This window comes from Strigops habroptila, chromosome 10 (genome assembly GCF_004027225.2).
Source record: "Strigops habroptila isolate Jane chromosome 10, bStrHab1.2.pri, whole genome shotgun sequence".
In the NCBI taxonomy this organism is placed as follows: domain Eukaryota; kingdom Metazoa; phylum Chordata; class Aves; order Psittaciformes; family Psittacidae; genus Strigops; species Strigops habroptila.
The window spans coordinates 31,806,100-31,833,322 of NC_046359.1; the positions used below are offsets into that span (position 1 = coordinate 31,806,100).

At 41.5% G+C, this 27,223-nt stretch overlaps 1 protein-coding gene across 35 annotated transcripts in view; it reads left to right on the top strand.

The window, feature by feature from the left end:
• Positions 1 to 16,267: 16,267 nt before the first annotated feature.
• Positions 16,268 to 27,223, top strand: part of NRXN1 (neurexin 1) — a 676,494-nt gene continuing 665,538 nt past the window's right edge. For 31 of the 35 annotated variants that reach the window (XM_030499078.1, XM_030499116.1, XM_030499117.1 and 28 more), the window contains exons 1-2: positions 16,268 to 16,395; positions 19,805 to 21,313. In XM_030499078.1, coding sequence (XP_030354938.1) covers positions 20,575 to 21,313 — 739 coding nt within the window. In that variant the 5' untranslated portion in view covers positions 16,268 to 16,395; positions 19,805 to 20,574. Of the gene's footprint in view, positions 16,555 to 16,598; positions 16,678 to 19,804; positions 21,314 to 27,223 lie in introns of those variants that run through there. The other 4 variants (XM_030499080.2, XM_030499079.2, XM_032920191.1 and 1 more) reach the window with 4 other exon arrangements.

Genomic DNA, 27,223 nt, shown 5'->3' on the forward strand with positions numbered 1-27,223 from the left:
CAGAAGAAACTTAATAGATCATACCCTTTTTACTTTGATAATTTTTGTACATGTTCCTAAAAGATTTATGGCCCATTTTTCTCCACAGGAATTCAGATTTCCCTGAAATCTTTGTCTCTGGTGGAAGGTACAGTGACAGGATGTAAAAAGCAAAGGTGAAAAAGCAGAGGACACCTTAATAACTTCAGTATTGGAGAGCAGCCATGGCCTGCCTGCCCTGGTATTGGTAGCGCTGCCTTGCAAATTCTGTGGTGAGTGTGCAGAAATTTAATCTTTCCCGAGCAGAATTTATTAGGATTATAAACCATATATATCTGGTTTATATATTAGAAACTCTTATGCAATATGCAAAAAGAAGAATTTAAAAAAAAAAAAAGCTGAAACTGGAGAAAGGAATTTATGTGTGGTTCAGGGGATTTTAATACTGATTAACTTAGATAGATAGCTTGAAGTGATACAAAAACTAGGAAACAAAACTGGCCAATATTTCAAAACTGCCCATAAGTATCCAGTGGCCTTGAGGGTTATCATCAAAATTCATCTATAAGGGTCAAATAAAATTTTATAAATTTATGTGAAGGGGGATTGCCATAAAAACATGAAGACTTTGAATTTTCTGTATATTTGTGATGCCCCGAATTTCACTTAGAGTTAAAGATTTATACATTAAGTCATGCAGCAGCAGTAAAATCATTGTGTAAATGTCATTTCCGTCTTCATGATGAGGGTTTTCTTTAAATATGCATGCTCATTTGAGTGTTCATTTGGGCATAACATATACTTACCTGTTGAGTGGTTCCACTTTTTTTCCCAGATGTTCTACTGCCTGTTGTGTGGTGGTTTGTTTGGTTTGTTTAGGGAAACAAATCATCGAAGAATAGAAGCCAATATACAAATTCTTCAGAACTCCTTGGCAAAAAGGAGCAATGCTGGGTTTTAAAATACAAATAATATACACAAATTGCCAGGGCCCTGAGCACACCCTTACCAGTCCCAGGGCTCCCTAACACTAATAAAAATGAAGTATTATCTATTTAGTGGAGCTATACATTTAAATGTGCTTTTAAATTTTACTAACAAAAAAAAGATTTGCATGTTCTTCCATTTTTTCCTTCAAGTAGCTGTGAGCTTCACAACTGCACTCCAGGAATATATAAAGAAAAAAAATCTTACCCTGTAAAGAAATCACTTTGGTTAAAATTATTAAAGTTGGGGCTTTTTTTTATAAGTTGATTGCTTGCTGGTCTGCAGTGTTCATATGTAAAGTCTCTGAAGATGTACTGAAAGTGTTGTCTCTTAATGTGGATACAGCAGCAAGGGTATCAAGTACCAAGGATACAGTACTAAGGGTCCGCAGTTAAAATTATAGCAAAAAAAATCTCAATTCATGAAAGCAAATAGAGTTCTTTCATATGCTATATACGTTAAAGTAGAAAAAATCTTCAGATATTAAAAGTACCTGTGTATGATGCATGCCCAGATGAAGGTGTAGTCTTAAGAAGGGCTTCTTTGTTAAAAACAGTTTGACAGTCCTTCTCGAATTATTTTTAATTTCTGTGTAGAGATGGACAAAAATGTTCACCTCAGCTGATCTATTTGGCAAGGGGATAAGATTTCAACTGATATTCATATTCATTCTTATGAATGCTCAGTACAAAAATAGATCAGTCTACAGAAACCTTCCCAACTGCTATTGTTTCAAGTGCTGTCTGCAGCGCACACACTTCATGGTATGTGACAGGTCAGCTCTGGAGAGATGGGCAAGCTGCACCATGGCACAAGCACACGAGGGGTTGCTCTCAATTTCTCCTGAGTAAATTAACTTTATCTTTCTTCATTAGATGTACAGAGATCCCAGATTCTCCATTTAAGCAGACAAATTCTGTGTTGAAAATAAATCAGAGCTAAAACTTCTGACAGAGCATTTTTTTCTGAAAATAAATACCCAGCACTTTTCTTAGGTAAAATTAATCTTTATGCCTAGACATAACACTCAGCCTATACAATATGTATTTTTCACCTCCTCCCTGTTTCACAGTCTTAAATAAGGCTTAAATATTGCATAACTCTTCCTTTTAACTCTCTGAATGGTGAAGAACTTTGTGTTACATGAACATCCTGATGAAAACATGCCCTGAAAAATATTGAGAGTATGAAAGAGAATACAAAGGAAGCCAACAATTCATATTTCACAGAAAATCGTAAGTGTTCAGTATTTGTTTCATTCTGCAAACAAAATTGAATGCTTTTAGTGTTTTCATAAAACATACCTATGTTAAAATTTCATATTCACAATAAAACCATCAGGTTTTAAAGTTCTTTCTCAGTTGGGTCACAGATAATCAGAGACATTACAATCAAACGAGCGATTTCCTCCTTAAAACCTTCCAGAATTCAACAGATTCCCACAATTTTTCAAATTCAACGCATTAGCATATTTCCCGTGTATTTTCTTAGAAATTTTTCAGTCAGCTCCACATGTAAATATTAGTGAAGTACACTGTCACATAGTGTTCAAGCAAATGCTACAGAACATTCATTTTCATTATCCTGTTATCTCTACTCAAGAGATAGATACATTGATTATCACCAGTTCAATGTCAGGGTCCTAAAAATAGAAAGCAGTATTTCATAAAGAGCAGAAAAGACATGATTTCTGTCCTGGATTACCCCACAACTATCAGTTACACAATAGGTGGTGTAAGGGGCAGGAGGAGATTGAAGACTATTAGGAGGTTTCTGCTATGAGTATAGTCTATGGCTTTCTAAGTTTAAATGGCCTGAAAAACTAGAAAGATTTGTTATAGACTGGATGCAAATGAATGTTCCAAAATGCAGAAAGTATCTGCAGCTATGTCATTATAAGGTGTGGCTTGACCCCAAGTACTGAATTTAGCCTCGCAACAATCACAGACTAATTATGTTTCCAGAAACAAAAAAAGGATAATCATTAAATGTGATGTGCAAGGAAGTGACCATACAACTGCCATTAACCTATGCATCACACTAAGTAATTGTCCTAAGGTCCTACCACTAATCCTGACTTTAAAGTTTTGTTCAATAAAATGTGAAAAAGGAAAAGATTTTGGCCTCCTGCAAATGAGCATTAGTACTCACATCACAATCATCACCTAATATGAAGGTTACTATATAACACGACCATTGATCAAACTGAGTAAATGGGACAAAATGCCAGCATTTATGCAACAGAAATTCCTTGTCACAGTTTCACTTACTTTCCCAGGGTACCCACACTATGTTGTGTAGTTTATGCCATAAGGAATATTTATTTATCTTCATCGTGCTGCTGAAATGTCCTGTACTATTAGAAGTTCAATACCTTAACTCCAAAGAGCTCTCCAATAAAAGATATTCATGTTAACTATTTAACTTTCAGCATGCCTTCCCTGAACTATATGAGGACACAGTAAAGAGAGGATGGAAGAAATTCACGGGTCTCTTGGCAGGGATGTTGAGACTCCCTGACCACAGACTTGACAGGTGTGCACAGGCCTTTTATTGCCTAGGATCATGATTTCAGTTCCTATTCTTATGACTCTCCTTTTAAAGATAAAGCTTATTATTTCTCCATGCTTCTAAAACAAAAACCATGTTCTGTTCACTGGCTTCCTGGCAGCAACTGAAGGAGTTGGCAGGGGTTTCCCTGTGAGTGCACATAGGACCAAGACATAATCCTGTCTTTGACAATGTACTAATGAGTGATAAATTCTTTCAAATGCAAAGAAGGGAGAATGGATGCATTAATAATCTTTAAGCTCTGTTACTGCAAACAGTAGCTGTCTGTTCCTAATTATATAAGTAAAAAACATGCTGCATCAGAAAAGTCTTTTCCCCAAATCCCTGAGTTGTTTCTTGTGAGCAGAACAGGGTGAATACTGCAGGGAATATTTGCAACTATGAATATATATATTTAAAACATTGGTCCTGAATTCAGTTTTATTGATGTTCACAACCCCTTTTACTTGCTTCATGGTAACACTCAAATCAGTATCTTAATATCTTTTATTTGTGAAAATATTCACGTGACCAGCTTCAGTAATAAAAATCCCACAGGCTTGAAAAAAAATGGCAAGTAAAGAACATACTATACTGTTCGCAGATGCCTGTTTTGATGAATAAAATAAGGAATATATCATGTTCAAATCCACATCTGCTTGTGGACACTTTATAAATTTAAGTAGGCTATACCCATTTTCTGAACAGGTAGCTAAATGTCTGCATACAGACTACAGTACAGCTACACAAGGATGAGAGAGCACAGAAAACGATGTCATACATCACTCAGTGGAGAATCTGCTGCTGATTAAGAGCCGTTGGAACATTTATGGAAGAAAAAAATCCCCAGCAAGGCTCATTAGCTCAGACATAGTGCTATGCTAACAGCTGGCACACAGCTGGCTAACTTTTGCATGAGCAGAGCAGCTGTACGTCTATCTACAAAATGGTACAGCAACACCACAACTATAGTGGAAAGAAAAAAAAACACTGAAGGAACTAGAAGACATACACACATTGAGTTTTGGGTGGAAAAGCTCTTTCTGAGTTCCCTACTGGAACAGAATCAAGGTCCTTTTAATTTGGCAGGCTGTCTCTCGTGACGGTCAGATTGAGAGGCTTCAAAGGAAGACTGAAGAATTGCATGCTACAATTATGGCAGATAATCATCCCAATAAAACTGCTGAGGATATTGTTGAATCCTGAAGTTTACCAATCCTCGAAATTGTGTTGGCAGTGACCATTGTCAACATTTTGTGATTTCTTCATCATTATATGAATACTCAAATCTTTCTGGAATTTTGCTTAGTCTTTGGCCTCAGTAGCAACCTGTACAAATGTGTTTCATAGTTCAATTATGCACTGTGTGACAAAATTTTCACACACAGATTTGAATCAGTTTCTTTTCAGTTTTACAGAATATGTTTCTTATTATATATGGCAACAAAAAAATAACTTCCAATCTATTCCCTTTTAGTCTATTCTGTAGGTTTGAAGTTTGTTGATGGGGGTGGGTTTTTGCTCATGTGTTTGCTTTTAAGTGTTCATATGACATATGAACATATGTTCATATGACTCATATGACTCTTCTTCATAAAGGAAACTTTGGTCTTTTCAGTTTTTGGTGAGAGATCTTTTGATATCATTGATCTTCTTCTCCTATTCCTGAACCTGTAATGAAATCTGGGAATACTCTTTTTGAGATGGGTTGACAAACACTTTAGCAAATCTCTTAGATGAGGTCATATAGTATTATAATATTGATACTATGTTATTTCCCAGTATTGATCTCCATTAAATCCTCTATCCATCCCCAAAAAAATTGCTAGCTTTTCTGGACAGTGGATTGAGAAGGTACCTTCAGCTATATGTTCGTAACGGTTCTCAGGTTTGCCATCTAACTTACAATTAACTGTTCAACAATAAGGGAGCAAATTGTTGACCCAGCTCCATGCTACATTCAGTCAATTTGCTTAATATGGTTAAATCTTATATCTATATTTGAATTTCAAAATGTTTTAACAACAGATTTGTGTATATTCAAAGGAATGAAAAGTTAAGATGCTACTTAGAAGTACTTATCACATCTACAGGGACACCTGTGGACCAAGATGAATATTCAGCAAAGCATATTGTATAAAAGTTACCATATAAACCAACTCATTAAAATCCTAAAATACCTAAAATCTATGTAAGATAGTAAACAAACAAAATTAAACCTTGAAAAGTATAGGAGGAGGACAGCTCAGGGAAAATAAAGGCATTCTTCATAAAAGGTGAACATTTTTAGTGGCTCAGTTAACAGGAAACAAAACTAGGCTGTTTTGAAGGATTATTACTCATATAATACGACAGTTCAAGGGCAATTACACAAAAGCTTTGAAAACAATCTTCTCCAAACTGTAACAAGGAACTTAACAAGATCATTGCAGAATTTTTTATCTTCTTTAATTCAACCACACAAGAAAAAAAATCGGCATTTGGGGAAAAATGCAGTGATAACCTACTGGGGTTTATTCCTCATATCAAAGTGATTATCACTTGTGGAGCATCGAAGCTTACTTTCTCCATCCAACAACAAATCTGTCATAAACCAAGAGAACCACATAAACAGATGGGATTTTACATTCCCTTCCTTCATTCTGCACCATGTCACAATGAAGTTCATTTACTTCTGTAGGAATCATGATTTTCCTAAGTCTTTTTCATCCCAATCTTCCTTTCCAAAATGCAGCTTTATATGGTCTGAACAGGTGCTGTATGATTTCTGCATCCCCAATAGCAAGTATCTGCTTCCAAATCTCCAGTGTTACAAAGCCAGGCAGCCCAGTTCAGGGAGTGGCATTTCTTTTTATGCCGCACAGGATTAGGATGCCAAAGGTTTTATACCCTGAACAGAGTAATTCACTCTATAAAGAAATGAATCATTACCCTGGCTTCTCAATACTTTTCAGAAAATTTATGTTTGTTTTTTTTGACAAACGTGTTTTATGGACAACTGTAAAACATCTATGGGTAACAGCTACAGAGCTTGAACAGCAAAGAATTAAGTCACTGCTACCCCTGGAGTGCTAATGAGGTAAAAATGTGCTGAATGTTCTTACTTTCGTTGAAATACACATATTATGCTTGCTACAGGTGCACAATGCTAATTTGCTTTTTGGGCAAACTGTGCTCAATTTGCATAATTTTAACATCCAGAAACCTGCAAGCATCAGGAAAATCTGTGTGTTTCTCTGCCTCTAGCATTAAGTCATTGAATACCTAAGAATCAATATAAGCTCTCAGAACCAGAAGGGAAGCCCTACTGGAGTCCTGCATTAGCTAAATTATAGGATCAAAGCTTTGAGGTATACCAGCGTAGGTCTTTTGTCTATAACCAACATAACCATGGTAATTGTACTGTCTGCAGCACCAGAACTACTTTTTTCTGACCCAGAAATACTGACAAAAAATTGTCAGTTACTAATGATCCATCCACTTGGAAGACATTGCTATGAGCTTATCTGATAAATGCAGAACTTAAGCTTAACAGTATCCTGTAGACAAATTGTGGAGTAATTTCAAGCTTCCAGTCTGCTTTAGCAATAATTGAACGTGATTGAGCCTATACATCTTTAAAATAAAAGTGTGATATATTCATTTATTTCATCTTTTTGTCATTTGTCAAACTAAATACTTCTATGTATGCTGAAGTAACTTGAAATAAACATCATCAGTAGCTGTAGACACCTTTCTAATGGTCACTGCAGCCAAAGAGGTTTGTTGCTGAGAGGATGTATAAGGAATGCAGTGTAAAATGTAATGTAAGATAATATGAAGAAAATATGAATACACACCACTGAAAAAGCACATCTCATCCATGACAATAGAGGAATCTTAGTAAGGAAGAGCTACTAATTAGTACTCACAGTTCAATCTGGATCTTTAAAGCCTTCTTCAGGTTATTGTGGCTTGTTCAATTTGGGGTTACCTGGCTAAAGAATGATAAAATTTTGTTTCACAATGCATACGGCAAAACAAGAGTTTACCAAATACCAAATGAGAGAGAACTTGAGCCTATTGTTAAAAATAGGCAGTATCTTGACCTTTTATCCTGCCACTAAGTATGTCTCTGTGAAACCTCTGTTCTTCCTACTGCCTTGGTAGCTATGGTATTTTTGCCCAAATTTACAGCTAAATCAAAAGCAGTAGTCAGCAAAGGCAGCAGTCACAAAATGGCTGGAAAGAATGGCAGAGAAAGAGTAAAAAATAACTATCATCTATTGAATACATCAGAGGAAGGCCAACAGTTGAAACAGTCACAGGAAAAAGAGAGTATGGATCAAAAATTACATGAAGCAAATGCTAATTTGGTGGTATTAAAAACACAAATGCAATTTACATCCTGACACCAGAGAAGCATATTTCTCAGAAAGAGACACAAACTTCCAGATCCTACAGAAAATTCTGAATATCCATATTGGGTGTAAGAAGTAGTTTCCTGGGCTGGGAGAACAGGCTGTCCTATATGCTGGCATTTCTTGGTGTTTGCAGGTGGCACTAGAAAGAACTCTGGAGCTAGAGACAAAGTGTTTGAATGCTGCTAGGAATTTGTTTATGGCAACTGCATTAACATGTTCAACATTGATTGTCTAGATGGTCAGACCAGAAACATTATTAGCATTATGGAAGAAAAACCCCAAACCAATTGCATTGCCTAGTCTGAATCTTAAAGTGAGTGGATTTGGTGCTGAACAGAAGGGAAATATTATTACAAAATCTTTTCTGACTTTTCCCTTCCAACAGGACCACAAGAACTATATTAATTTATAGAAGTGGAAATTTTACCCTTTCCACTCAAATTTGCCCTGGAAGAACCATGGGATCAGCCACAAAAAAATCCTGCTGTGCCACACACCATGTCTGTCAACTAGGCACAGGAGAAGCAGCCACAGAGAGTTCTCCCGACAGCTCCAGTTTACTCTCACACTATTTCTGACCTTGGCATGATCATAATACAACTAAAGATGCATGTTTCTATTTTTGGCCAGGGTTTGCTTCTGTCTCCTCCATACATGCTGTGTAGTCAACTTTCTGTCTTCTTTGTTCCTTAGGGCTAGTGTAAACTGATAAGACGCCCAAGTATTTACAATTTGTCCCACACCTCATTACTTCTTTTTTGAATTTAGGCAAAATGCTTCATCAGCAGCAATTTTGATCTGTTTCCTTTTATTTATTTTTGTTTGGTTTTTGCTCATCACCCTTCCTTTGCCCTCTTCTTTATTTCCAACAGCAACTGTTGCTTTTTTAACTTTGCTTGCTTGCTTTTTTAACTTTGCTTGCTTGCTTTTTTCTTCTCACTTCACGTACAGCATACTTCAGTCCCAAACCTGTCTCCTTGGCTGCCTTCCAAGCTGTCTGTCTTTCAGGCCTGTGTCTTATTCATAGAATCACAGACTGGTTTGGGTTGGAAGGGACCTTAAAGCTCACACAGTTCCAAACCCCTGCCACAGGCAGGGACACCTTCCACTAGAGCAGGTTGCTCCAAGCCCCTGTGTCCAACCTGGCCTTGAACACTGCCAGGGATGGGGCAGCCACAGCTTCTCTGGGCAACCTGTGCCAGGGCCTCAGCACCCTCACAGCAAAGAATTTCTACCTAACGTCTCACCTAAATCTCCCCTCTGTCAGGTTAAAGCCATTCCCCCTTGTCCTGTCCCTACAGGCCCTTGTCAAAAGCCCCTCTCCAGATTTCTTGTAGGTCCCCTTTAAGTATTGGAACACTGTTATAAGGTCTTCCATGAGCCTTTTACTTGCCTTCTCTGGTACTTTCTTCTGTGCTGTGTTACAAACACCTGAACTATTAAGAAGTAATGATAACACTAAGGACTCTCAAGACAGATTGTGGGGACTAAACAAAAATAAACTGAATCAAGCAGTTAAACTAATATTAATTAATACTGCAACTTTTGGAAAGGGCAACTCTCACTTCCCTTAGTGAAAGGTTTTTTGAACTAGGCATCCCAACAATAAAGCTGCCCTGAACTGTAAAAATACTAGCCATCTGGCACAGTGCAGAATTCCCTTAGTGAATCTCATCAGCAGGTGCATCATTTATGGTTTAAACACTGATGATCTCAACTACCTATCTGCAGCTTCACACCACAAATATCCCTCTGCTTTGATGCCTTAGTAATTCTCACCAACATTAACAATTATAGCAATTTTTGAATCAGAGTATATCTTCTGATTACTAGGAAATTATACCCTTATGAAAAGTAATATATTTTTAGTATACTTGGCACCCTTTTAGTGCAGCTAAGTATCTGTAGAATACTTGAATTATAGCAAGTATACTCATTTCTCATAAGTGTAGAGTGACACATTATAAAACAAATTATTATAATCAGAGATTTTCTTGACGCTATCAAAGGGCTTGATTCAAAATGGGACATGTTCAGTCCGCATTAGCGGTTAGTGGGAGCTGAGGGCACTCAGCACCTTCGAGGGAAGTTCCCATGTAAGACCCAATCCTGCAGCTGTGCAAGATGCAATTTCTTTGATTGCTTATACTAATTTGCATACTACGTCTATGATTTGGCCATACTGATAAATTACACTAGAATATTGTGTTGTTCTGCCAGCCTTACAGACTTGCTATACATTGGTACCCATGGTTTAGTGGCGGACTTGGCAAGTCTTGGAGGAATGGTTGGACTTGATGATCTTGAAGGTCTTTTCCAACCCAGTTGATTCTATCATTCTATTATTTTCAATCTGCGAGGCCTTTGGAAAAGAGCTTGTTTTTCACTCAGAGCCCCACATGGCAGAGACTACCCAGAAGCTCTCCTAACACACAGTGGCCCTCACCACACTGATATATCCAGGCAGCTCTGGGATCCTAGCAGAGAGGATAAGGAAGGTGATGATTGCTGCTGATGAATGGATTTCATGGAAATTTATACAAATGACACACAAATGGCATTCATATGAATTCATATAAATTACATCAATTACATATGAGTAGGAACTTAGTGAGATTTTAAAACGTATTATGGGAAATTATATGAGCAAAATTTATAAAATACTTAAATACTAAGAGTTTTGTAAGAAATATTAAGCAAAACTCTTCAGGGTTTAAAATAATCTCTCTTGGGGACTGCAGCAAAATATTAATCCCACATCTGCTTACTATTGGATTTCTTATACATTTATTTCAAGCACATGATTCCACAGACAGTTATGGCATGATGTGAGCTTCCAAGTTCTTTTGGTGACTGTTGTCCACTCAATGGCAAGATACAACAGGTTTTTTTCTCTTCAATTCTGCTTCTAAGATAGAGGATTGCTTATACTTTGCTGCTTAAGAACTGTCTTAAAATAGTTTTTGAACTAAAGAATACTTAGGTATTTAAAATTGATTTAGTTCCTTTTACATTTTTGCAATCAAAGGCGTTCAGTTGCACAGTATTTACGTGTACTGTTCTTAAACTCAAATCTGCAAAGACAGCCTCGAGATGTGTCTGCTGCATGCATAAATATTTGATACACGTTATGTCATTTTATCACATAAAGATTCACAGAAAATAATCACTTTTCTGAGGTATGGACATAGGGGCCTCTTTTGAAATTAGCAAAGATTATTAACATGAAAGTTACTCTTACAATTTAAAAAACCCACAGTATTGATGTTCATATCAGTCCTACTGAACTCTTCAATAAAGAAAATTCTACCACAACCTTCTTATGAACAGAGTTAATACCAAACCAAATGTGCTTTGAAAGCCAGTTGATTTAACAGTTCTCTGGTTTACCATGCTTTGCTCAGCTGACTGATACAGGCTGTCAAATCCAAACATATATATTGAGAAGGACATTTTGCACCACTTTGGAGCTTCAGAGGGAAAACCATTGCTACTTGTGTCATATCACAATCCATTCCAAAACCCATTGAAGATTCATCAACAGGCCTAGCTGATACATGACTTTCTGTACAGCTCAGAAGAGCTAATATGGGGTCTTTCATTATAGATTTCTCCTGGTGATGCGTACTGCTGTGCCCATCAGTCAAGCCTTGTGTACAACTGGAGTTAGAACTGGTATAATCATAGAATAGTTTGGGTTGGAAGGGACCTTGAAAGGCCATCTAGTCCAAGTATGTGTGAAAGTATACTGTATCTTCAGCTATGAGACTTAGAGCCATCAAACTGTAGGTTCTTGTCACTAATGATGTCTTTTAAAATGCAGTCTAAGGATTTCTGAGGTCTTGGTAGCCTCAGAAAGGTATTCTTCACACTACATTCTCCTCAATGAGATTTTGTTGTAGAAATATGATTATTTTCACACCCATTAATTTTTCCTTTCATTTGATTAAAACAAACCAACAAACAAACAAACCCACAGACTGGGCATGCAACTCCTCATAAGTAATACAATTTTTGATTCAATGTCTCACACATGTTTCATATATGTAGATACCACCTATATTTATGCTTTGAAGTATTAAACAGGTCTGGGGTTTCGAGTGCTTAAAGCAATTCCCTGCAATGAAGTTACCAAGACAAAAAAAAAACCAACCCAAAATAGAAGGCATCTACATTAATCTCTGAATCATCCTAAGATTTTAATCTTGGGGATCAAAACAGATTTTCATCAGGACGTTACTTATTACTGTTGAATTCTCTTGAACATGTTTCATGCTAATTTTTCTACATAACAGTAAATACAAGAAAGCAGTTATTTCCAAGGACTAACATGTGTAAGCCTTGAAATGATTTGTGGTCAGCTGAGATTTTGACTTCACCAAGAGTCCACAAATAACTTCTGATTCTCTGATATGCTTACATGTTTTCTGATAATATTTGTTTTCTTTGGACAAAACTACTTTTGGAGCCTAAAAGCCACCTATAACGATGTGTCTCCAGTCTTCCCAGCGTAACTAGAACATTATAGCACTAAACACAGCTGATTGATACCTTCTGAAATAGCAGAAGACTTGGAAATATCATTAAATGCCAGTACTGTGTATAAGGTCAATAAATATTTTAAATCCTCATAAGTATGCTCCTTTATCATTTATCCATTCAGAATTGGTTTTAAGCAAGTTTTTAACACCTTAATCCTCCAAAGTTAGGTATAAGCTAGCTCCAAAAATACATTATCTAGAGACACTATCAAATCCAATCCACTTTTAGTTAGTTGCCTCTCAGTTCTGTTTTCTGAATTCAAAATGTGACTCAGTCAAATACCTCCAGTACTGCATTTGACTATTTCCTGCAATTCATTTTGTTGACCCATACAGTTTTATCTCTCTCTTTTACGTCAAGATCTTCAAGTGCTTCAAAATTTTCTTCAATTGGTTTGAATTGAGCAAGTGAGGGCCTATGTAATGTGCTGACTTTCTTCCAAAATGGGTATCTTCTGATTTCTTACTGTACATGTAACTACTTTCTTTACCCACAGCTGAGATTGCCCAGTAACATGGCAGTTAACAGGCAGAAATGATAACTTTCTTCCTCCCTATTTCTTTAAACCTCACTAGCTGTATGCAGATACAGTTACATACTGCTCCGTTACTTCTGCTGCACATCTATGTCATCCTGCCTGTTCTTCACTCTGGATCAACTTCTAAAGGTGTTACTGAATTGTTCAAAAGAATGTTACTGGCTGCCCTCTAAAAGAACTTGTGTTCAAACACACAAAGGGTCAACGTTCTGGTGGGTCTGGAGCTCTTCTCAAAGGTCTGGTTTAGTACAGAAGGATTACTGGTGATAGCTCTAATGAAGGGAAAGATGTGGAGTGATTACAACCAGAACAGAGCTTTGATGTATCCCCAAAATCTAACCACCCCATTATTGAACATATCCTGTAGCACTTCAGCAAAGAAACAGGTTTCCTCTCTTTCAAATGTTTAAAACACTTCCTGCTGTCTCCATCCCAGAAATACCTTTGTTCCTTCTCACTTCTTTCTGACACCTGCCCAGATAACCAGTGTTCTCTGGAAGCACCTTTAGTTCCATCTTAATTGTGTGTTTTGTTGTTGTTTATTTTTCCTCAGCAGAATCATTCTTATTTCTTCTGCACCCCTTTGACTCGTTACTTCTGTTTATTAGCTCTGACAGCCATGCCAATTGCATGTGCGTGCCTCTGAGACAGCCCCAGCATTCACTTCAGCTTGCCAACAAATCTCTTATTTAAAACTACAACTGTTGGACAATTTCACATATGTACTTTTTAATGACTCAAAGGCATTTTGTTCTGACAATATACATCCCTCCAAAAGGTCTCAGACTTGCAAGCTGGATAATGTGCTGCATTCTCTCTGACAGAAAATATGATTGGTTTGTTTCCAAGAATTATCATTGCTGCTTTTATCTCTTTACTTTTCAAAATCTATAAATATTTTGGTATAACACAGAACACTAATTTATACAGAAGAAAGCCAGGTTTCTGTAAGGCACATGCTTCTTACAAGATATTCCATACATTTGTCAAGCTGAAAGATCTACAAAGATAGATGGTTTGGAAGTCATGGTTCTTTTTTTTTCCCCTTCCTCCTCTTATTGTTTTTGTGCTGCTTCAGAATGAATCAGCTATGACACCATATGCTGCAACAATTGCTGAGAATGACAGAAGGAATACATTCTCCTCAAACTCAACCAAAAAACACTGTTAAATTAAGGAAATTGTATTCTCCCTACACCTCCCTGTGTCTTCCTGGCTCACGTAATGTCTCATTGCTCCATCCCTATGTAGGCTCTTCCCAGCCCTCCTCTCACTGTGGCAGGCTTCGTACTACAGATTTAGAACAGGAACATCCTCTGGCTACTGCTGGAATAACTGAGCTGTCCCTCAGTTGGAAGGCAGAAGAATCCTCCTCCGCCTCTGCCAGCACCACCACCATGCCAGCACCTCCAGGGTGGACTGGGCTTTGGTTTTGATACTATATAAGAACATAAAAGGCTTTACCATGTGTTCATCATGAGCAAGATAAGGCCATAGATAGAAAATACTATTTATTTTTTACATTATGTATATACCCACAGACACTGAATACTGACTTCCATCAGGTTACAATTTTGCTCCTTTAAAAATATGTATCACTTATCCTACTGCAGCCTCCTACTGCTTTTCGTAGCAGAAGAGATATTTGCTCCTTGCTCTGTTTGCACAGGTCAAGTTACTAGAGCTGCCAAGAGAAAACCTCACTCTGAAAATAACTGGATATGGATATCATCTAGCCAAACAAAAGGGAGGCCTGATTATACTCAAGATATGTTGCGTATCTAGCAAGCTTTTCTTCTCATTACTTAACATGTTGCTTGGTTACCTCATCAAACTTGTCTGGGAGGAAGCCTGTTTCATTAAGAAAAAATAAATCATAAGGCTAACTCCTCTGGGACTGCGGTGGGAGAATGGCTTTAGGGCTTTTACACTTATTTCTGAAGTTTCAGTTCAAAACTAAGTTGCTATGTTCACACCCTGGACAACAAACAGTATGGTTGTACAGACCATTCTCAAAAAACTCTGGGATGCTCAATACTGGAGTGCTCTTGAGACTCTCAGTGTGACAAACATCACTCTCTATTCTAAGAAGTTGCCAGGCCATTGGCTAAGGCAACATTCAAATCACCTACAATCAATCCATCACCTTTCTGTAGGCCACTGAGTACAAAGTCAAAGGCCAGTCAGTAGACAAAACCAAGTATGTTTGGCATGATCAAACACGTTCCATGCAGCTAGACCCAATGATGTTGAGAAGCTTTCAATTCCTCGAATAGTTTGTGACCATTTGGAGGCAACAGTGTCAGATAGGTTTAAAACCACATCAGAGAGCAGCGGCGCTTTACCAAAGATGTGGTTGTAGATATGGTCCTTGGTCATGAGCCTCTACCTCCATTTTCCCACAGGCTGTACAGAGTCCCCCAAGCTTCAGTTCTGGGAGAAAAATAATGACAACACAGAATGCAGGTTGGAAAAGACCTTCAAGATCATCAAGTCCAATCATTCCCCAGCACTGCCAAGGCCACCACTAACCCATGTCACTAAGGGCCTCGTGTGCACGGTTTGTGAACACTTCCAGGGCTGGTGAGTCCACCCCTGCCCTGGGCAGCCTGTTTCAATGCCTGACTGCCCTTTCAGGGAAGACATTGTGGCTAATATCCAGTGTAAACCTCCCCTGGTGCAGCTTGAGGCTGTTTCCTCTTGTCCTATCACTTGTTGCTTGGAAGAAGAAACCAGCCACCTCCTGGCTCCATCCTCCTTTCAGGCAGTTGTAAAGAGTGATAAGGTCCCCCCTGAGACTTCTCTTCTCCAGACTAAACACTCCCAGTTCCTCATCACACTTGTGCTCCAGGCCCTTCACCAGCTCCATTGCCCTTCTCTGGACTCACTCCAGCACCTGAACATCTCTCTTGTGGTGAGGGGCCAAGAACTGAACACAGGATTCGAGGTGCAGCCTCACCAGTGTCCAGTGTAGGGGGATGATCACTTCCCCGGCCCTGCTGGACACACTGTTGCTGATACAGGCCAGGATGCTGTTGGCCTCCTTGGCTCCCCGGGCACACTGCTGTCTCAGCATCAACAACAGCAACAAAACCACACACCCCCTCCCAAAAAAGCCATGCCGAGGAAGAGCAGTTCCGGCTGGATGGAAGAGGTGTTTCACCGCCTCACCCCCTCCAGACACCGCGGCGGGGCGGGTGATGTGCGGAGGGTGCTGCAGCGATCGCGGCACCGCCCCCGGCGGGCAGACGGGCGCGGCGGCGTCACGCAGCGGCTCCGCCCCCCGCTCCCGCCGCCGCGCACCCGCAGCAGCGCCCGCCCCGCTCCGCTCCGCCGGCGAGCGGCAGAGGCAGCCCCGGCAGCCGCGCCGGCCCCGGCCCGCCGCACCCCGCGCAGGTAAGGCGCGTCCGGGGCGGCGCGGAGGACGAGCCTCGCTTCGCCGCGGCGGAGGCAGCGGCGGAGGCGACGGAGGAGGAGGCGGTGGGTTTGCGTGCGGCGTTGTGGAGAGGTGGATGGCCAGGAGGGGAGATGGTGGAGCAGAGGGAGAAGTTAAAGGTTGGATGCGGTGATGTATTACCCCTTATAAAGGAGGAGGAGGGAGAGGGTCTGTGAGACTTCGCATCCACCCGCTGCATGTTTTCCCTTGGCGTGAGCTGCCCTGGAGAGCGGCGATTGGGGGTGAATATCGCAATATTGCTGTGATTTATCGGCAGCGAGGGGTTTGTGCAGGAAGTACATCGATAATTTGGGACATTTTTCTATTGTGAGCCAGAAGAAAGAGGGCACCCGGCTGCCTCCATACCTGTTTGGAACTGTTCGGGTTCCTGCTGATGGTATGCATTTTTTGAAAGGGTAGAAATTTTATCATGAGCATATTAAAATAAATACATCTGCAGACCGGGAAGGTAGCGGAATCGATCATTCCAATCGCTTAGGAGAGGATTTGATTCTAGAAATTACGTAGAAATGAAAGGCAAAGATTAATGAAGCTGTTATTAAGTGTGCTTTTGAATTAGAGCGCTTCTCCCTTTGGCTGCAGCAAGGTTGTTTTTCTGATCCTTTTATTCCATCCGGTAATTTGTGAACTCCGTGGTCTTCCCCGCACCCGGAGACAATGCCGGGTGCTTCATACAATGAGGATGATGCCAGGGATTGTGCATGCCAACCGACCTGGCATTTAAGGATTTATCGACCTATGGGTGTCTCTCTCTCTCTTTTTCTAATTCGAAAAGGCTCAATCGGGGCACCTGTGACTAAATCATCGTTTTGGAAGCAAAAAAAAAGATGGTTGTGGAGGGGTGGGGGAAGCACGTTAATTCCCCGGTGAGGCGCTGACTGCAATAGATGTATTTCTGTCGGTTTGTGTCTATTCCTCGCTGCATACATGTGTGTTCATACAGACGTTGCTGGGAGGGATGGCTGGTACTTGAGAGCCCATTTGAGATCGAGATATGTGTTAATAAATTGTCCTCTTCTGAGAAGGGAAGTGTCGCTCTGCTTCCGAAATGACTAGACAGGACCGAGCTGTTTATTGACACTATGTGGATTATATCGGCAGTAATAAATAAGCAATTGGTTGGGTTTGGTTTGGGGTTTGGGGGTTTCTTTTTTTTTTTTGTTCCCCTTGAGTTTTTCCTTCCCCCCACCCCCAGTCTTTACATCTCTCTTTCTCCCTTTTTTCCCCCTATCTTTTTTCCCTCTCTTTTCCCCCGTTTTTTTTCCCTTCTTTCTTTTTTCCCTCTCTTTTCCCATTCTCTTCCGCCTCTTGCCGCCGCTGCTCTGTGTGCGTGTGTGTGTGTGTGTCTGTGTGAGCGGGAGGGGAGGGCCGGCGCCGCAGACAGAAGCGGGCAGCGGTCAGGGATGCTCCCGAGGTGGGATCCCCGCTCCGCGCCTCTCCGCGGACACCTGTAGGGATCGCTCGGGAGCTCGCACACCCTCACACGCGTGTCCTTGCCCTGTTCCCACCCCCCCCAGTCCCCGGGGCTTCCGGCACCCTCCGCCCCACGCAGAGCTGCGCTCCCAGCGCAGACCCTTCCCCCCTGCGCCGGCGCCCGCGCACCTTGCGCCCACCTTCCGCCTTTCCCGCCCACCGCTTCCCCCGGGTGACCGGCTACCCGGTAGCCTCGTGAACACACACACACACACACACACACGCATCCCCTCCTCACACACCGTCCTCCAGCCCCCCCTCAAGTCATGTCTCACGCCGCCGCCGAGCCCTGGCTCCCCGCAGCCCTCCGCAGCCCAAATCCGCTCCCCCCCCCCCCCCCCCCGCAAGCCCCCCGGGTGCAGCCGGTAGCGGCGGAGCCGCTTCTGCCGCCGGCGGGCGCAGGGACCGGCCGCCCCCCCTCCATCGCCTCCCCGCCGCCGCCCCGCCGGGCCGCGCAGGGCGGAGCTGTTCATGGTGCTGAAGCCGGAGCCGCCGGCGCCGCAAGCGAGCGTCGCCCCTGCCCGCAGCCACCGGCCGGCAACGGGGAGCCCCTCGGCTGGTAGCGGCAGGGCGAGAGGTAGCTCCTGCGGGGGAAAGGGGGGGAAAACCTGGGGGCTCTGTGCTGCCTGGTGCGGGCTGGGCACGGCTGGCCTCTGCCCGCGAAGTTTGGGGGTTCTCCTCGCCTCCCTTTCGCTGCTCTTGCGCACCTCACATGTGACAGATAATAAAAATAATCGTGTTGACATTTAGAGGGATGGAATTAAATATAAAGACAGAGTAGGAGGTGACTTAGCAGCTCCGAACGTGTCAGGTGCAGGCAGCTGAGGTGTGTGCCTGTTTGAAAGCAGGTTTCGCCCTGGCAGGCTCATCTCCCCTCTCCCCCCCTCCCCAGATCCCAGTCCAGCAAAGGGCTTGGCAGCAGCTCTGGACATGGTACTGTGCCTGCCTAAGCGCTGCTGGCTAAGAAATGGGAGGGAGGTGAAGGGGAAGCAGTGGGCGAGGGACGTGTTGGAGATCCTCTCCTCCATCGGGAGAGATCTGCTAATACACACCTTCCAGAAAAGATGTAGCGGCTTGGGGGAGAAAAACAGAGAGGGGAGCCTCTCTGCTGAAATGCTTTGAATGCAGAGACCTCTTCAGAGGAAGAGAGTGAACTGTGGCATATATATTATTTTTAAAATGAGGAGTTGTCCTCTTAAATAAGGGCAGCTGAGTAAACATGCTTCAAATACTGCAACCCATTTCAGAGGACTAGCACCTGGGATTAGCTGATCTGCATTGTGAATAATGTCAACATCAGAGCTGGCTTGAGTCAGATTTTCCCTGCCATAACAGAGAATATCAGTGGTGAAAGAAACCAGGTGGCAGAGGAAAATGTGGTTGGAAATTTTCAAAAAGCCTTCTAAGAAACCATTGCAATTCTTCCTCACCCCGTGAAAATAAACCAGTGGGTGTGCCATGTAGAGTGCAGCCTGCCAGTTCCTGCTGGGAGCTTAGTCCACTTTGTATGGTTTTGAGCTGTATTGGAAAGAACTAGAATTGGGCTTGGGAGCATCATCCGCATTAATAGGACCCTACAGCTTCACAGGCGCTGGTATTTCCATAAATAAATTACAATAACTTGCAGAATAAGCACCACCTTTTCCTTTTAACATTGTCCTTGTGATAATAAAATCTGGTGCTAAGATTTAGGTTTAGCGCTGCAAGTTATTATGATTTCTCAGTAACTCCAAAATTGCAGCAGCAGTTCATTTTCCTAACATCGAACAGCAGTTGAGATGAAAAATTAATCACAAACGTCCAATATTGATCAACTTTATGATTTAACATGTTATTAGTCGTCATTTCTTATTATTCTGTTTCAATTCCTTGCAGATTAGAAACAAAAACAATAGAGGAAAATCACCCCCCCGGATCTTAGCCTTGGCCTTTTGCAAGCGAACAGAAGAGGAGCTGTCAGGCTTTGCATGTCAAGTAGCCACTCGGCTGTTTGACAGCTTCTGGGTTTCAACCCCATTGGGATTGAGGCAGCTCAGGAAACCATGAGCGATGAATCCTGTCGTCTGCTGACGCTGCTCTAGCACCATGGCAGACAGTCCGTGATCTGACAAGAGGATCCATCCTAGGGAGGCAGCACTGGGATCGGTAATTGGCTTCCTGGGAAACTACAGCTGGTGGAAAGGATGTAAAAGGAGGTGCACACGTGCCGGGATATTGTTACGGTCTTGCCAAGCTGGTGGATCCACTTGGAGGAGGGTTTTGCTGCCGATCTTGGCTTTTTCTCCCATTTTGGTAATGTTGGCTTTGGGGAAAATTTCTGCTGACTCACCTGCCCTTGGACACCTTTTGCTAAGCCCGGCCAACCTGTGAAGACCCAACGGCGCCTTCCCCCCACCGTGGGTCCTCTCCGGTGGCACCGGACCCCATCCCACACCCAACCCCATCCCGTGGGGCACCCACAGCCTGTCACCCCCCGCCCCGGGGAGTCCCCCACAGTGACCCCCGCACCCGGGGCGGGGGTGAGCACACCCGAACCTCCCGTCGCGGCCGGTGCCCGGCAAGATTTTACCCTGTGTGCCGCCGGGGCCCCCGCGCCGCCGCCCGCCGGCCCCGCCGCCCCGCTTGCCCGCCCCAGGCCGCGCAGGATGGGTGCGGCGCTGGTGCGGCGCGGGGGCTGCCTGCTGCTCTGGCTGGCCCTGCTGCTGGGCTGCTGGGCCGAGCTGGGCAGTGGGCTGGAGTTCCCAGGGGCGGAGGGCCAGTGGACCCGCTTCCCCAAGTGGAACGCCTGCTGTGAGAGCGAGATGAGCTTCAACATGAAGACGCGCAGCTCCAGCGGGCTGGTGCTCTACTTTGATGACGAGGGCTTCTGCGACTTCCTGGAGCTCATCCTCACCCAGGGTGGGCGGCTGCAGCTCAGCTTCTCCATCTTCTGTGCTGAGCCCGCCACTCTGCTCTCCGACACGGCGGTCAATGACAACCTCTGGCACGCTGTCGTCATCCGCCGCCACTTCAAGAACACAACGTTGATCATCGACCGGGCTGAGGCCAAATGGGTGGAGGTGAAGTCCAAGCGGCGGGACATGACTGTCTTCAGTGGCCTCTTCTTAGGGGGGCTCCCGCCGGAGCTGCGGTCAGCGACGTTAAAGCTGACACTCTCCTCTGTCAAGGACCGTGAGCCCTTCAAGGGCTGGATAACAGACGTCCGGGTCAACTACACGGAGGCGTCACCGGTGGAGAGCCAGGAGGTGCGGCTGGACGACGAGCAGAGCCGCCTGTGCGCCAGGGAGGACGTCTGCCTCAACGGGGGCGTCTGCTCGGTGCTCAACGACCAGGCTGTCTGCGACTGCTCCCAGACGGGCTTCCGGGGCAAGGACTGCAGCGAAGGTAAGATGCCATTCCAGCTCGCTCCCCATCGCTCCGTGGAGGGGACGGATAGGAGGCCAGGCCTGCATGGAGTTTCATTTGTTTGAGTGGATCTCCGTCCTTCCCCTCCCTCCGCGCCACATCCCTGGCTCCCCTCTTCCCCGCCTTCTCCTCCCTGTCCTCCACGTGTCTCTGTGGCCAACCATGGTGCCATCACTCTTCTATTCTTTGCGAGGCTGGGTGAGCGGAGGAGGACATTATTTGGATGTCTTCCAGAGGCAGGGTGCAATGTGGGGTTGTTCCAGGCAGAGGAAAGAGGGGTCCTGGTTACCAGGTGTCACCCGGGCGAGAGGGGGTGGCTGGCATCACGCGTGGCGATGGAAACGCTTGTCACAGGCAGCTGGTGGCAACTAAGTTTGGGAGTGGGGAAAGTGACGCTGGGGAGAATTTTACTGGATTAAGTGCAAAGATGAACTGGGTTTGTGGGGTTTTTTTTGTGGGGTAGGGGAGACCCAGAGTCCACTTTGTATTTGATACTTGCCTCTGCTTTGTGGTTGAAATAAAATCAGTGATTTATTTGTGAATTCGTGAAAGTGTTGCTGGGGAGGAGGGGGATTATACAGGGGATTATGTTTTAGCATGGATGTGATCGGTGCTGCTTTGCAATGCATTTAGCAATTCACCTTGCCAGTCAGACAGGGAGAATGCAAAAGGGCAAGAGGAAGTACATACTCCAAGACCACAAAATTCCTGAGTAGCTTTACCAAGGAACAGGGAGCTTAGAAAAACCAGCAGTTTCCTGAATCCCATCTACAAATAAATCACTGAGTAAAATATGATTCATATTCAGTGCCCATTGTTTTTGGCGAATGGAAGGAGCGTGAACATTTACTTTGCAGATGCATGTAGGGCTTTTTTTTATTATTATTATTTTGCTAGTAAATGCACCATTGCTTGCAACTCCTTAAGCACAGAAATTACCTATATTATGTACCTAGAACAGGACGTAAAGGTATACGAGTGAAATAAGAGCAAAAGTATCAAAGGAAAATATCATCTTCATGTCAAAATTGGAGAGCAAAGCCCTAAGTTTAAAATGTAAAAGGTAAATATAAATAAGATACTGTCAAGGCCAAATGAAGATCTTCATTGAGCGGCTGCATGACATTTATGGCTGAATAATTTGCCTTCAGCATTTCTATCAGATTTCACTCATTATAAGAAAGAAAACATCATTTGTGACTGTGCTTTATTATGTAACACCTCCTGTCCCTAGTGTCAATACTCAAAACACTACAGTCATTCTGCATCCTGTTTACTTTATCTCTCATCTGCCATCCATAAAAAAAATCCAAACCCTATTAATATATTAAAATAATTTTTAGTAAGTAAATGATAGTTTCAGAAAATAAGACGTTTGCACTTTCAATAGCACACAGCCCCAGAAACTGTAAAATGAAATACCTTTTATATGAGGCAAGATCCTATCAATGGATTTAGTATTTGGATGTAAATTTTTAATATCTGGTACTACATAATATATAGGTATATGTAAAATATTGAGTGGTCTAAGCATCTTTGAGTTGGACCCTATAAGAAACCCAAAAGAAAATTATGAGGTGTAGCAGCTTGGTTAAAGCAACAAGGGTCCTTTATATAATATTATATATATATATATTTATGTGCCCTTTACATTAAAATAGTTTGTTTATCTGAAGTTGCTTTGAACATGTAATATTTATATGAAAAAGTTCATATAACTGCATGTAATATCAGTCAGAGAAAATCTTACATTTACATAATAATAAGTTTAACAGCTAGTTTTAAGGAACATTTTTATCTTTAGAATGAATGTTACTGAAATACGTATATGTTCTTGTATGTTAAAAATGGTATAGAGCTTATTAGAAGACAACACTTACTTAATAATATTTAGAATCCTCCAAAACTTAGGATAAAATTTTGGCTTCATTCAAATACTGGTGGTTTTACAATTGACCTCAGTGGGACCAAGATTCCCCTCACGTGTCCCTTGACCACCAAGAAGCCTTATAAAATAATAGCAAGACTTATAATTTTAGCATATTTTCTCAACAAAGGATCATAAGCTACTCAGCTTCTGATTTCATTTGAAACAGGAGACAACATTTCCACTGTATCAATATAAATGGAACTAGTCCTACAGTTTATATCTCTTGGTTGAGAGAAGATAGTAACTGAAATTCCCGTCAGTCAGGTTTTGGTGAAGGGATTAGTAGCTACTTCAATGTGCTACCAAAGATATTGAACTACTTTATAAATGATTTAGTATTCTAAGAGATAGAAAAGGCAGAAGGACAAGTAAAACCACCATGTCTGCCAAGAGAGAAACCCTGGCTACTGCTGTTTAGTTCTTTGTAGCCAACACAGAAATTATTCTGCTGAGTTTTGATCTTTTGTTCCTGGAATGTGTACCTTTCCCACAAACCTTGTAAGAGGTTGCCATTGCTGAAGGGTGGAGGATCATCTCAGACAGCAGTGATCTTCGGGGGTCTTTGGAGTTTTCCCTTTTTCTCTTCTTTGGCTTTTTGACTAAAAATAGTTTAGATGGGAAAAATCCCCAACTTTCCATTTTTACCTGAAATTGTAACCATGTGTCCTAGTTGATACCTTTTCTTTAAAGGCAAAATATGATCATTATATTCTATTTTCCTTTGTGTTTTTTTTTTTTTTTTTTTTTTTTTTGGCTTGGATTTAGTGTGCTTCTGCATCTCTGTGGTCTGGTAAGACAGAGTCCCACAGTACAGTGAGGACTTTAGGAATCAATAACAACAACCACAAAGAAAATCTTTGCAAGATTTCTATCCTGACTTGCACATTTGAGAGATTAAAAAGAATTGATTTAGAGTCAAAGTTTCAAGCCTTAGGATGCAATTTTTAATAGAACTTCTGTTGTTTTCAGGGAAAAAAAAATCCTCTCCCCCCCCCCCAGGCTTTTAACTTTGAAAATCTCATTAATTTTTCCTGAAGTAAAACTTTCTTATAAGAACGAAGTTTAACCAAGTTTATTTAGCTTGGAAAACCTACAGTAATGCAAGTTAGTTCCAGTAGGCTTAACTGTTCCTGGACCTGTCTAAATCAGGAGTAGCTGCATTTATGTTGCTTGACCTACACCAGTGTAAGAAGAGTGTTAGCTAGGGAAAGAACCAGATTTATTGCATTCAGTCATGCCCTTTAGTTTGAATAGGATCTAAACCCTCTCCAACAACAGCTTTGGCATGAATCACAGAAAAAGGACTGGAGTATTGCTTGAGGATCCAGGGTGTGCAGTCCACAGCACAGAAAAATATGATCACTAACAGTTCTGTTGTGTATGAGTGCGTGTGCTTATGAGTAAAGACAGCAAAAGAGCCTACTAAAAGAGAAGATAAAATCTTTATTTAGTACAGAAACAGGCAAGGGAATATTATATCACATAATAATAGAGACTCAGTAGAAAAAAAAATACACAAAATTATGATAAATTTTGTTAGGAATAAGAGTAGCATTAAAATAAACCCTGATTGCCATATCAATTTTCTGATAATTTTTTGACATACATCATCATCTTCTCTTCAGTGAAAACTCTATTATTCCCTGAAATGACTCAAATTTGTAGGACTTGAGTCCATGCTAGGGAGAGCTGTTCATTAAAAAGACTGATCTTTAAAATCAGGTTTTTAGTGAATTAAGTCAGACTCTTAGAAGGGAGGGACAATACATGATTCGTATCAGTGAGCTTCCATATTCGTCTTCTCATTTTGCTCCTTTCAGTACAAACCCCCTATTTTAAATATTAAATGACTAAAATAGTGACCCTCTGGCTTTAGATTAAGAAAAAATATACATGTATGATTTTTCTTTCATCCTCATTTCTATAAAAACAACCCTGTCCCATATCCTGTCTGAGAAAATAGGCAGATGCCTCTGAAGGAGGGAATAAAAACCATGTAACACACTTTGCTTTGGGAGCAGTTTCTCACTGACCCTAGCTTCTTGTCACTTCACACCCTTCTGCTTTTCTGTACCTGTAACTGCTTGAAAAGAACTGCATACAGAATAATTTATCTTTGTAAAATACAGCTTGCCTACTTGCCTCAATATTAGCCTGTTATAGAGGCAATTACTCTGTGAAGCCAAAGTATTCCTGTTTAGAACGTGTTTTGTTTCAACTGTTCTACTGAGTTGTTGTTTTGTGAGAAAAATGAGGAGCATTCATGCAGCTGTTCACTGTAAGAGATATTCTTCCCTGTCAGAAGATGATGCCAGTTTGAACTGTGAAAGGGATTTTTTTTAAGGAAGTGAATTCCAGCTGTCTCAGGCTAGCCAGCATTTAGATTTGTTTGTTTGGGTTCTGAATATATTACATCAATCTTTGTGGTGCATATTTGCTTCTTCATGCTAACTTTAAAAAAAGTCCTCCAATATTTATATATTTTTTAAAAAAATCATATTTTGACTCATTTAATTCTCTTATGGCTTGAATAAAACAGAGAAAAATAGTTTGGGATTAATTATCTTCTGCAAGATACGTGTTTGAGTGCAAAGAGATGCTAGTGAACTCATTGCCTATAGACAGTCTTAACAGAGTAGACACCATGGTCTTTATCCTTTTTGAATAGTTAGCTAAATATACTTTGAGCTAGTAAATACTGCAAGCAAGACTTTCCTTTTGATTTATACTTCATAATCTTTACCTACAATACACATCTCTATTACATGATCTGTATTTCTTCTGCATGCTGAATTTCTTGTCAGTGCCAATGGCCACTGGGATGATGTTGATTTAGGCAGGAGGAGGGCTAGAAATCCACTAGAGATTAGAGATTACATTAAGGTTCTGTTGGATTTACCAATCATTTGATTAATTTAACACTAAATGTTTTAATTTTATTTAGTCTTTTTAAACTGTGTGACTTTGACTTTGTTGTCAGGGTAGAATCTTGAGGGCAGATAGTCAAATTATCCCATGGTCTTTCAAAACTGTGTTAAATCTGTGCCCTTCACATCTAGTCGTGTGAAAACAGAATCCTTATGTCAGTTCAAAGCAGAATTTTGCATCATTTTCCTAACGCAATCCGATATATTACTTTGTTTGCCAGGATTCAGCATTATAGGATATTGATTTCAATATCTGTCTCATGTAAAATCACAGCAATTTAAATACTGTGTCAGTGGTAATTAGGAATTGGCAGTCTGTTGTGTATTATCTTCTCAGAAGACTACTTGTTGAGTATTGCTAATCCTTTCAAAATGCTGATATTGAAATACTTCCAAAATGCCATTTACGCATATAGCATACATCTTAGTACCCCAGATCAATAATATTTTATATAGTGAGGTTGTTGCTTCCCTTTGTGGCCAGTTGAGATGCAGGGTCCATGTTAAGTCTATATGGTGAGTTACAGAATGCTAATATGCTGGAATAATTTACATCTAGCAGCACAGGACCTCGTGTCACATTGGTCAGATGAATTCAGAATTTCAAAACTGTAACAAAATTGTCTGTATTTTAATGTAACTACACTTCAAGGCTTACGGGCATTTTGGACCAAATGTACCTGATCTTTTGCCTCGGCTGCAGCGTGGCTCCCTGGGAATCTCTTAACAGTAGGTGCTAGCCAAGGAGTTGTGGGAAAACATTTGGATTACAGAACATACCATTTTATCCCATCATCACTTCTGAGCTGATGAATAGGAATGGGGAAAGAGGCTGGCAAGTAAAACCAGTTCCCGATAGAATATAGCTTTATGTAGAGGCTAATGTTATTGTATGCAGGTTTGAGGTTTTATGGTTCTTTTAATAAACATTTCAAAATTGGTTAATGATTTCAAACAAAAAGGTTCATCCTTCTTTCTTGTTGAAATTAATATAATACTTTGTCTTCTGGAAAGCTTTGTGTTCCTTTCAGA